Source organism: Sinocyclocheilus anshuiensis, unplaced genomic scaffold, assembly GCF_001515605.1.
Source record: "Sinocyclocheilus anshuiensis isolate Anshui unplaced genomic scaffold, SAMN03320099.WGS_v1.1 scaffold740, whole genome shotgun sequence".
In the NCBI taxonomy this organism is placed as follows: domain Eukaryota; kingdom Metazoa; phylum Chordata; class Actinopteri; order Cypriniformes; family Cyprinidae; genus Sinocyclocheilus; species Sinocyclocheilus anshuiensis.
This window is the reverse complement of record NW_015554112.1, coordinates 198,423-211,412: the sequence shown is the minus strand read 5'-3', so window position 1 is coordinate 211,412 and position 12,990 is coordinate 198,423. Positions and strand designations below refer to the sequence as shown.

Here is a 12,990-nt window from a genome sequence, read left to right as displayed (position 1 = left end):
TTGACGAATCCTGAAAAAAAATTGTATCATTAATGTAATAATATTTCACAATATTACAATTTTTGTGCTGTATTTTTAGTGCAGCCTTGGTGAGCATAGAGACTAAAAACATTAAAAAAATGTTTACCTAACCCGAACTTTTGAATGGTAGTGTAAATGCATAGCATTACTAATAAAAACAAAAAAATCAGCCTGTTTTGAGTTACCATCTTTCTCCAGATTTCCAGAACTATCTGCGCACACAGACAGGCAGCACAACTACGATCAACATCATCATCTGCACTGTTGACTATCTGCTCAGACTACAGGTACAGCTTCAGCTCAACTGTCTTCCTCTACGTCCCTATATACAGTATACTATCGTCAAAAGTATTCGGACACTTACAAATGTGTTAATGTCATTGTGTTTGAGAACAAGAAAACAAGTGGCAGATGGCTAAAAACATCAGTGAAATGACATTCAAATGTGGCTCAAGTAAGCTTGGTTGTCTCTTATTTTCGTCCTTACTCTTCATTCCTGTCTCAGGAGTCTATCAGTGACTTCTACTGGTATTACTCTGGGAAGGATATCATTGATGAACCAGGCAAGAGAAACTTTTCTAAGGCAATGACGGTTGCTAAACAGGTTTTCAACAGCCTGACAGAGTATATCCAGGTACTGGCGTCACCGCTATATGCAGTCGAGCTCTTTCAGACTTTGTCTTCAATATAGTTTATCTGTATTTTGTTTCTCCACCATAGGGTCCTTGTACCGGTAATCAGCAGTCTCTGGCTCACAGCAGGTTGTGGGATGCCGTGGTGGGCTTCTTGCATGTGTTCGCACACATGATGATGAAGCTAGCACAGGTAGGAACACATATGTTGAGCACACACACACACCCCTAACGTGACTGATAAATCTTATTATATTAATCGATTTGATTGCATCTAGAAAACCCCGGAATTTTCCTGGAAAGGTTCCATCAACACTGAATCAGTAACATCTGTATGTTGTTTTATTTTGACATTAAAATACTTGTCGTTGAGTTTTGCCTAATCTAAAATCAAAACATAATTTCACCAACTTTACACAGAGGAAATAAGAGAAAAACAATGCATTGTATTTTTTAGTAAGTATTGCTGCAAAAAAATGTTTGTGAAAGCATTTTTAAGATCAGGTATATTGGATGTTAAATCAGTTGAAAGCTTTTCTCAGATGTTCCAAATTACAATTTTTATAGTGTTGGAGCTGCATAAATTATCAAATGTGTGCATTAGAGCAGAAGTCAAATGCATGTAATACATGTGCATACTTATATATTCTATATAAGTATGATCAGAGTAGACTAATGAAGAATATTTTCTCTGTTTTGGAAGTTGCAATTTTTTCAGCACTAATGTTTAGTTGTTACTATGCATAGTCTAATTAAATAATAATTAAATTATTTAATTTTATCCTTTAAAAAAAATAAATAAATTACTAATCTGTTTACTAATTTGTTGACTGTGGTTGGTTATTAACTTCCTGAGTAGGGGTGTTCGATTCCAGGTTTTTCAGAGTTGACAAACTCCATTCTCGACTCCATTTACTTTACATCAAATAATACAAGTTTGCAGTCGTTACTACACACTTAATTAACGACTCCGACTCTAGGTCTATTCAGAGTTGAGGAATCGACTCTTTTGGAGTCAACTCCCCATCACTATTCCGGAGTCAATTTCTGCCTCTTCATATCATTAATTATAGATTTAGAAGAAACCTTATCGGAGGTATGGACCTTTTTTACATTTCCGGGTTTCTCAGCCGCGGAAGTCGTCATAGTTGGGTTAACTTGAAGAGTGGTGAATGGGAGAGTACCACAAATATATTTTTTGCACTCCCATTTGCTCAAATAGCAAAAGAAAAACTCCACGATAGTGTTTTCATGACTTTCAATAAAAGGAAAAAAATTGAGAGACTGATCACGGCAGTCAGAAGAGAGAACGTTGTCAAATTTACCATCCCTCCCATAGATGCTGCATTAGAAACACCCTCGCATTAGCGTTAACTGTTTTTTTATAATTTGATGCAAAGGTGATATAATACAAAGAATAGTGTTGTAAATGTACATACATTAATAAAACGGATAGTTCCGGTCCTTGATTCTGATTGGCTGAGCCATGTTCAAAGCTGTTGTACATTACAATCATACACCTTTGTTTACGTTTGTCTGTTGCTTGGCAACCACTTGTTTTAGGGGGTTCTAAGTGGTTTACAGTTAATTTATAACAGCTAAGGGGGTTTTAGGGGGGTTCTAAGTGGTTTACAGTGAATTTATAACAGCTAAGGGGGTTTTAGGGGGTTCTAAGTGGTTTACAGTTAATTTATAACAGCTAAGGGGGTTTTAGGGGGGTTCTAAGTGGTTTACAGTGAATTTATAACAGCTAAGGAGGTTTTAGGGGGTTCTAACAATGCCCCTAAGCTGTTATAAATTCACTGTAAACCACGGCTTCTTGGGGCTTATTGCTTTAAAAGAAACTTGGTTGTTAAATTTCTTTGGAGTTTCATATATTTTATGGGAAGCTTTTCTAAACTGTAAATAGAATAGAATTTTTCTGATTGTGGTGTTTATCGGTTGATCACTGTTTATAGTGTAATATTCCAGTAACTATTTCCAAACTGGATTATAGTGGATTATCAAATGGATTGTATTTAACACTCTTGATATTCTATTATATAAATGTTTAGTCCGGTATCACCACTAATCCATGAATGTGGAACATGTTCACAGTGTGACGTGACTGTTGATGCTCTAGTAATCTTTAATCATGTGTTGTTTCTCTTAACCTCTCTGTTGTGTTGTTTGATTTTGTTCTAATATTTGTTACACATCTGGTACCTGTGTACTGCATTTTTGTATTTCTCGGCAGTTTAATACCTACAAAAACGACTCGTAGGGACTACAACGAGTTACTTCCCAGGTTCGTGACGTCACAAACCCTGATAAACCCCGCCCTCGGGAGCATGCAATGAAGGGGGCGAGGCTATGCTGCGTTGCTTTAGAGAAGAGGAAGAGAAAACTAGAGGTGCACGTAAAAATCTATTCATAAATGAATCGCGATTCTGTCTTCTAACGATTCTAATGGATTCACAAGTTTCAAAATCAATGTTCTAAAGCAGCGGTTCTTAATACTGTTCCTCGCGTCCCCCTGCTCTGCACACGCTCTGCATCTCTCTCTCTCTCATTCAGATCATCAGCTCAGCTCTGTTCCATTTATACACTTATTTTCACATAGCTATGAGAAGAGATATACATGGACACGCGTGCCGTACTGTATTAAAGCTTTAATCAGGATAAAATTGTTTACAATACAACCGGAGCACATGCCGCTGAGGTGAGGGGCCAGACGTTTAGACATGCGCCAGAGGTGGTTTAGCCAATCACAACACACTGGACTAGCTAACCAATCAGAGTCCATCGCCTATTTCTGAGGGAGGGGCTTCATAAAAGCAGGAAATGTTCAGCGTGTTTATCAGAGAAGGGACAGAATAAAGGTAAATTATGTGAGAAAGTGGAATAAAGGTAAATTATTTGAAAAATAATGTGTTTTTAAAAAAACGAAGCATGAACACGTTAGACTGCACCCCATAAACACAATCAAGCCTAGAACAAAACCAGTCAACCACCCCTTTAAAATTGAGAATCTCTCCCACTCTCTCAGGCTTCAAAAATATGAATATATCTGATAGTGAAACATTTAATTGTCTGTTGAAAGATCAGTGCCCACATGTCAAAGTTGCTTCATCACCAACAAATTGACACGGTTGTGTTTTATATTATAGGTGAGGCCAAAAAGAGGCCAACATAAACTAAACTTACTTAATTTTTCTTTGCCCTGGTTGTCTGCATAAGTAGAAGAGAGAGACTATAAAAAACAGACATGCAAATTTAAAAAAATATAATAATGAGGAAAGAGAATATATCTAAGAGAATGGGAAATACAAAATACAAAAATGTATTTTTATTCTGATGTGTAACCCTGCCAGATGCACCCTGACCAAGGACTCCGAAATGGCGTAAGGATCTTTGTTTTTGCGTCCATCTTACGCACTTTTGCACTGCTTTTCACACACGTACACAGTGCACAGAACAGTTTTTTCTTTGCTTCCTGTTTCCGTTGTATTGCTTATGTGTCGGCACGTTTTCTGCAAGTGTTTTCACTTGCATTTTTTTGTCATGTACATTTCCTCTGTTCCCACAGTATCAGTGTTGAATTTCTGAAAGCAGTCTTAACCTTGTTGGGTTTATTTTGATATACTGGAGCTGAGGGAAGTGTCACTATGCCGTGTTCCTGCTGTTGCTCACTTGTAGAGGAAATGTATTTCCCTCGACCTGCGCTATGTAACTCTTTTCATGTGCAGACATACATATGTTCTCAAGAAAATCTGTACAATACTGCATAAATCTCACAAAACCTGTCAAGATCATGTTGGGGTCACATTTTAAAAAGTATGATATAATTTTATATGTTTTGTTTACTTTCATACTTTTGTTGCAGTGTGTGTGTGTGTTTTTCAATTAAAATTAGCTTAAACCAAATGATATTCATAATATTGTATTATAAACTTATGAATATAATATACATTTGTTATTATTATTATTATTCATGCATAAAACTTTTAATGACAAGATAATCAAAAATAGGCTTAATTTTCTTTGAAGTAATATACCATTTCTTTTTGTCTTCCTTTTGATTTTGCTGTGAAATATCAAAAAGGTTTTGTGAGATTTGTCTAATATTTCTTAATGTACAGTATATGTGCAGGCCTTTGTGCTCTTTTGTTGTTATACATGTTAATGCATATACTGTGTTTGCAGATGTGTGTGATATTGTTCTGTATGAAAGACTTTTTGTGTCTGCTGGCATTCCTTCATAATATGCTTTTAGACCATCAGCTAGGCACATATAAAATGTGCTGGCAAATAACCTAGATATTTATTGTTAATAATTGAAATTACATATTACAGTGCTTTATGGCAATATTTTGCAGATACAAAGTCATTAAGAATATGACTGTCCTCATCTATGCCAGGAGCTGACATCTGCTATCTTCATATCCTCTTTAAATGTCCCTGTGTTAGATGATAGGTTACAGTATGTGATGCTATGTTTGTGTCTGTTTATAAATGCAAACCCAGGATCATTTCTGGAGTAGAACACATTCTGAGGTAAGCTGAGAATAGGTGGACTTTGTCCCAGTAGTTCCATCTCCCACATCGCCCCATAAAATAAAACATGCCAGAGATGCTAGTTATGCCACTAAAATCAATTTTAGCCTAATCGGGATACTTGGTATTCTCGGTACATCTCTTTTCATGGTTCCATGGTGCATATCATATTAAACACTACGGAGAACCAGTTTTAAGCAATATGAACTGAAAGATCCTTTATGCTCTCTAACAGTGAGAGTTTGAGACATTTTGTGGATAATGATTTGTTATTTTTTTGTATGTCTGAATTTGGTTGTGTGCAACAGGACTCCAGTCAAATTGGTTTGTTGAAGGAGCTTCTGGATCTGCAGAAAGACATGGTGGTGATGCTTCTATCTCTACTGGAGGGTAAAAGATATCTGTCCATCAAATTTAACTTTCATAGTGACCTACAAACCTGTAAAGCCACTCAAGTCATGATCTATAGCCTATTTTATTGTTTTATTACAGGTAATGTTGTGAATGGCACAATTGCTCGCCAGATGGTTGACATGCTGGTTGAGTCATCCAGCAATGTAGAGATGATTCTCAAGTTCTTCGACATGTTCCTCAAACTGAAGGATATTGTGGCATCGGATGCCTTCCGTGACTATGTGACGGACCCTCGTGGCCTCATCTCCAAGAAGGACTTCTCCAAGGCTATGGACAGTCAGAAGCAGTACACACCATCTGAGATCCAGTTCCTGCTCTCTTGCTCTGAAGCCGATGAGAACGAGATGATAAATTTTGAGGAGTTTGCTGATCGCTTCCAAGAGCCAGCCAAAGACATCGGCTTCAACATTGCTGTGCTACTCACCAACCTGTCTGAGCACGTTCCTCATGACACCCGCTTGCAGAACTTTTTGGAGCAAGCTGAGAGTGTCCTGAACTACTTCCGACCCTTCCTGGGCCGTATCGAGATCATGGGCGCCAGCAAGAGGATCGAACGCATTTACTTTGAAATCAGCGAGGCCAACCGCAACCAGTGGGAGATGCCTCAGGTCAGAGAGTCCAAGCGGCAGTTCATCTTTGATGTCGTCAATGAGGGTGGTGAGTCTGAGAAGATGGAGCTCTTTGTGAACTTCTGCGAGGACACCATCTTTGAGATGAACATTGCCTCGCAGATCTCAGAGCAGGAGGAGGAGGTGATCGAAGATGAGGATGAAGAAGATGAGGAGGAGAGCAGTGGCGGCGGAAATGGAGCGGGAGAAGGAGAAGAAGGGAATGGAGAAGTAGCACCACCTGAATCCAGCTCAGCCTTTACAGACTTCATCAAGGGCGTAATGAATTTCATTAACCTCTTCACTTTCCGCAATCTCAGACGCCGTTACCGCAAAATCAGGAAAATGACCATAAAGGACATGATTGTTGGTCTGGTGATGTTGCTCTATACTGTCCTCTTTGGCATCCTGCACTTCATGTACAGCATCTGCCGAGGTTTCTTCATGCTCATCTGGAACACTCTCTTTGGGGGAGGTCTGGTGGAGGGAGCTAAGAAGATGACATTGACAGAAATTCTGACTAACATGCCCGACCCAACTCAAGATGAGGTGCACGGTGACCTTCCACCTGAGCCAGGAGCAAGAAAAGCACAAGAATCAGGTGGAGCTGCTGAGGGAGAGGAGGGAACAGGAGGAGGAGAGGAGGAAGCCGAAGAGGGAGAAGAGGATGATGGTGGAAGACCTGGTTTTGGTCCTCACGGCGGTCTAGGAGATATGGGAGAAACTGAGCCAGAGGAGCCTCCGACTCCAGAAGGCAGCCCACTGCTGAAGAGGAAGCTGGTGAGAAGAAGCTTTTTGAGTTTTTAGTCTAAAGATGCGGTCGGTCAGTTACCTTTGTTCGGCAAATGTTCACAGCCGAAATTTGGTATTTTCAGAAGGAATTACTCAGTCAGGATTGGACTAAAAGTGCTCTATGGGATGTTGTTCAATGGACGCTTACCTTTCTTTTCTTTTTTTTTTATATTTTATTTTAAGCTTTTCACATTTTAGAGAACAATCCCCCAACCCCCCATGCCAGCAAATCAAAGGAAAAAGAAGAGAGAAAAAAAAACCCTAATGACACTAATCAATGTAATCATGCATATATACATACACCCACATATAGTATACATATACATCTCCATAAACATACATCGTTCATACTTGTGTATCTATACAAGAGCACACACAGCTGTCTCTACAGATACACAGAGTCAAAAAAAAAAACTTCCTATACCAATAAATACCCAATTATGGAAATATATAATTATTACACACTGCTATTTTATTAAATTAACCACCCCACATAAAGAAAAAGGTTAAATTCAGTTATCATAGGTCACCTTCAAAATATTCCAAGAAGGACTTCCAAATCTGTATGAATCTTTTTGGTTTACCCGCAATCTCGTATCTAATTTTTTCCATATGTAACACATTATTGAGCTCTGTAAGCCAAGTTTCAAATTTAGGTGCAGACTCTTTGTTCCACATCAACAAAATTGTCTTTTTTGCTATAGTCATCCCATATTTAACTGTTTGGATCTGACTGAAACTATACTTCTCTAAGAAGGGGGCCCAGCCTAATATTGCAATAAGAGGGTCATGAGGAAAATCAATCTTAAGTACCTTTGAGTAGAAAGAAAAAACCTCAGTCCAAAATGTACACATTTTTGGGCAGAGCCAAAATAAATGAGCCAATGTACCCTCATTGGACTTGCATTTGAGACACAAAGGTGACACAGAGGGATATATGGAATATAATTTGGTACAGGAGTAGTGCAATCTATATGGACAACTTTGTACTGAATCAACTGAAAATTAGAGTTGATGGAGCAAGACTTAATACCTTGGAGGGCCTTAGTCCAATTATCTTCTGAAATATCTATCCCCAAGTCCTTTTCCCAAGACATCTTTAAGTATTGAGTAGAAAGAGTTCTAGAATCATTAAGATATTCAACATATTTAGAAACAAGACCCTTCAAGTCGAGTTCAGAGGTCATAGATAAATAAAGATATTCAGGGGACTTGTAAACTTCAAAATTAGAGATATTACTTTTAACATAATTCCGTACTTGTAAATACCTGAAAAAATGAGAGGAAGGTAGCCCAAATTTTTGTCTAAGCTGAGCAAAAGAAGCAAATTCATTATCTATATATAAATCTCCTATAGACAGAACTCCTTTTTCTTTCCATGATAAAAAAGTTCTATCCGACTGTGATGGAAGGAATGCATGATTGCAAGCAATAGGGGTAAGTGAGCAGGTCTGAGGGAGTTTAAAGATTTTTCTGAGCTGATACCAAATCTTAAGACAGGAATGGTAGCGTTCGATTTCCCGGGGCATGCAATCCACCAATACATTAATGCCCTTAGGTTGGCTGCCCAGTAGTAATGCTGAAAACAGGGAAGACCTAGGCCTCCTACCTCTTTTGTTTTACAAATATGCGCTTTAGATATACAATGAGCTCTATATCCCCAGATAAATGGCATGATCACAGTATCAAGTGTTTTAAAAAATGACTGGGTTAAAAGGATTGGAACGTTTTGAAACAAATGAAGAAATCTAGGTAAAGTAACCATTTTGATTGCGTTAACACAACCAATCATTGTTAAAGGGAGTACTCGCCAAGTCTCTATATTTTTCTTCAGTTTATCTATCATGACCTTGTAGTTTGTTTCGTACAAGCTTTTATAATGTCTAGGGACAGTGATACCAAGATATTTTAATTTGCTTACAGTTTTAAACGAGAGACTATTAATAAAACCTGAACCTATATTATCATATAATGGCATAAATTCACTTTTCTGCCAGTTAACGGTGTATCCGGAAAGGGCACCAAACTCTCTAATAAGATCAAACAAAAAGGACAAGGATCTTTCTGGCTCTGAAAGAAAAAGAAGAACATCGTCCGCATATAGAGAGATCTGATGTTCTACATCTCCCATAATAACAGGAGATATATGTGAGTGATTTCTTATACTTATTGCCAAAGGTTCCATAACGATAGCAAAAAGTAAAGGACTCAGTGGACAGCCCTGGCGGGTACCACGGTGAAGAAGAAAAAGAGGGGATCTATTATTGTTTGTGAGAACTGAGGCAGAGGGGCAAAGGTACAGCATCTTAATCCACGAAGAAAACTTGTCCCAGACCAAATTCTTCTATAGTACTTAAGATATGAGTCCATTCCACCCTGTCAAATGTCTTATGGGCATCTAGGGCTAGAATGGCTATTTTATCATGTTTGCCTTTATTTCTGTACACAACATTAATAAGTCTGCGTACATTATGAAAAGAAAATCTCCCGGGAATAAAACCAGTTTGATCTTCGTGTATTATTGAGCTAATACATTTACTTAGCCTATTTGCTAAAATTTTAGTAAATATCTTAACATCACTACCAAGAAGGGAAATGGGTCTGTAAGAGGAGGAGTCTGTACTATCTTTATCTTTAAAATCAATGCAATATTTGCAGAATAAAGTGTCATTTTTTGTTTTCAATAGAATCTTTGAACATCCTAAACATCAAGGGGGAAATTTGATCAGAGAAAGCCTTATAAAATTCAATGCAAAAGCCATCCGGGCCAGCCGCTTTACCATTGGGAAAATTCTTAATAGCTGTGAAAACTTCTTCCAGTTTAATGTTTGAATTTAAGCTTTCTCTCGCATCCTCACTAATTTTGGGTAGTCCAAAGGAATTTCATTTGAGGGTAAAATATTTCCCCATGATTTTCACAATGTTTACAATTTGATCACATGGATATCTGTGACTTCTGTGAGAGTGGTGCTTCATAATCACAACACTATAGGCAGTAGACTATGGACCTTTTTAACCTGTGAAATTTTGCCCAACTTGTACTAATGTGACCACACCTTAAGAATAAACATCCAGCATGTGGATTGTTCCTCACCATGTTTCCACATTGTTATCTTTCAGTTTGTCAAATATAATGGTGCTTCTTGCTTTGTAGACTCATAATCTAAATCTCTTAATCTATATATTCTTCTCCTTAATGTTTGGCCGGATATTTCAGGTGAGTGAAGAAGCAGAGGAAGAAGAAGTAGAAGAGGAGAAAGTAGAGGAAGAAGCAGCCCCTGAACCCGAAAAAGCAGAGTAAGTAATGGAGAACAAATGATCAAACTAATTTCTTTTACCATAAAAAGTATTTCGTTGGTGATCTGTTGTGAAGCCATATTCATCACAACACATAGACATTGTGCTGTTGTTGCTTTGACTTATCCTTCTGTCCATCAAAGTGCTGAAAATGGAGAAAAGGCCGAGGAGGAGGCAGAACCTGAGCCAGAGGAAAAACCAGATGAAGAGCAAGAGGAGAAAAAAGCAAAGGCTAAAGCAAAGAAAGGCAAGAAGAAAGAGGAAGAGGGCTTTGAACTATGGAATGAACTTGAAGTCCAAAGAAACAAGTTCATGGTAATTATATTTATTTATCTGTGTACATCTTATAATATTATATTATTATGAACATTTTTCCTTCATCATTTTTTTATTCTAACTGCATTTAAAAGTCAAACCACTTTCTCTTCTTCTAGAACTATTTGTCTCGTAATTTCTACAACCTGCGCTTCCTGGCTCTCTTCATCGCCTTTGCACTCAACTTCATTCTGCTCTTCTACAGGGTCAGTATGATTTTAAAGTGCCCCTATTATGGGTAATGAAAGGTTCGTATTTTGGTTTTGGGAGTCCACAAGAACAGGTTGACATGCATGCAAGGTCAAAAAACACTTTCATTGTCTTATAATATGCATTTATTTAGGCCTTATTGCTCAACGACTCCCAAACGATTCGCTCAACGATTCATTTTTCCAAACCCCTCCTTTGCCTGACGCTAATCTGCGGTGATTGGTCCGATTGGTCTCATTTTCATTTCATCATGCCTGTAATGCCTGATAAAGCAGCGTTTGTGAGCGCAGTGCTGCTTTGTGTACAGCGTTACCTGGGAAACCACTATTCTAACCACTCCAAAAGCGGCACCTAGTGGCAAAGAATGAATTTGCATTTTCATTCAGACCAACGCGAAAATCAAGTTTTCCTAGGTCTGCGCGGAATAAATGGGCGGGCAATATGCTAATGTTTTATGTTGACCTCAACATGAAACGGCTTGGGATTCCTTTTAAAAATGCACTTTCAGATACACGGTGCACTTCCAGATTTAAAACTTTGCAGGATGTTTCTGTCAGGACCACTATCGTCAAAGATGATTGACAATTAGCATACAGTTTGGATTGGCGGTATGGTTCCGTTCTGGGCAAGAACTCCCTGCACATCCATGCAGCCTAGCATGGATGAGAGCAGGGAGAGCAGCGATAACCCCCCCCCAGGGTAAACAGAACCAACATAAATGTATGCAAATATCGTTAAAGTTCAATAATGTTATGTACACATTTTAGAATTAGTCTGATTCAAAGGAGAATCAGAAGGCTGAATCCTGACTGACAGAGGAGGAGTTGGGGATGCGTTTCGGGGCATGGAAATGTTGCCTCAATAACAGACCGGTGTGTAAAACTCTCGGACATATTTGAAAGATTCTATGCCGCAAAATTTAAATATTTTACATACTTTGAGAATCCAACGTTTAGTTGATCCTGATAAGCACTCGTCGTCACAGCTGTAAACACGGCGGCTTTCTTTTTTCGTAAGGGTTTGGCATCACGGCATCTTTGTTTCCAGTGGAACGTTAAAGAACTTGACACACACGTCTCCCGGAAATCCTGTATAATTCAACCAATCCAGTTCTTATATGACCGGGATCTTTGATCGCTGGGGCTTCTCCATCTTCCAGACACTGTGCAAATCCAGTGTCAGAATGTACCTGGTTATAAAACATTTGTCACCGAAATGACGGGAACAAATAAATGCGCTTGAGAACTCCGTTGCTGGCTTGGAAAACAAATTGCATCCACTGTTCACATAACACTGAACAAGGTTATCTTTTCCTCACAACCAAAAACACACTCTTTAGAGATATTAGACTGATTTCAGACGAGGCATGCTAACTCTGTATATTGAGCTCTTATTTATGAAAGTTTTGACTTTTAATCACATCTTTATGTGTAGACGGGAGGTTTTGATAGCTTTGTAAATGTTTTGTCAATGAGTTATTGGAATTAGCCTAATTTATTTAGCCTAAAAATATGAGCTGTACTGTTAATCGGTGACGTCACTTAAAGGAGCGTGAATTAACTGAATCTAGTTAAAATGTGATTTGATCTTTCATGGCAAAGTTAAACAATTATTGATAAAAAATTGTTCTGTGGTTTCAGGAGTAACCTTTCTACAACAGAAGAGAAGCTCCAAGATATCTACATTTCTGAAGGAAGCTGCTGACAGAGATGTAGGAAAGACAGGTAACGTTATGCTGAGAAAGCTCATTAACCCTCTGGCCCTAAATTTATATTTAGAAATTTTTAAAATCTTAGCTTCATTGGAATGAGATGACACTTGGTGACTTTTGTCACATTAGCAATAAGTACACAAAAAAAAATCATGGACATGATTTGGATATGTTAAAGGGTAAAAAAAAAAAAAAAGTCACCCTTGACTTCTTCGTGGTCAAAAATGACCGACATAGGAAATTAATGGGAAATACGTAAAAATGTGAAAACTCAGTGAGTCTTTTGGTGTTACAAACTACAAATCAGCCACTGATCAGAAAAAAGTGTGCAGCAATCAATGGGTGACTCTCTAGAATATCAGGAGTGCAAAACAGACACCCACACACGCGCATACACATATATATAGTGAAATGAACTGGTAAGACTGGAACAGAGCAAATTTTGAAAATATGT

The 12,990-nt window shown here is 38.1% G+C and overlaps 1 protein-coding gene across 1 annotated transcript in view; it reads left to right on the top strand.

The window, feature by feature from the left end:
- The window catches only part of LOC107669771 (ryanodine receptor 1-like), a gene marked incomplete at its 5' end in the record, with an annotated part of 29,573 nt that overhangs the window by 4,524 nt on the left and 12,059 nt on the right, over positions 1–12,990 (top strand). The window contains 10 exons of the mRNA XM_016462152.1: positions 220–308; positions 527–655; positions 742–846; positions 4,007–4,036; positions 5,160–5,189; positions 5,498–5,579; positions 5,682–6,991; positions 10,221–10,300; positions 10,444–10,615; positions 10,735–10,821. Coding sequence (XP_016317638.1) covers positions 220–308; positions 527–655; positions 742–846; positions 4,007–4,036; positions 5,160–5,189; positions 5,498–5,579; positions 5,682–6,991; positions 10,221–10,300; positions 10,444–10,615; positions 10,735–10,821 — 2,114 coding nt within the window. The remainder of the gene's footprint in view (positions 1–219; positions 309–526; positions 656–741; positions 847–4,006; positions 4,037–5,159; positions 5,190–5,497; positions 5,580–5,681; positions 6,992–10,220; positions 10,301–10,443; positions 10,616–10,734; positions 10,822–12,990) is intronic.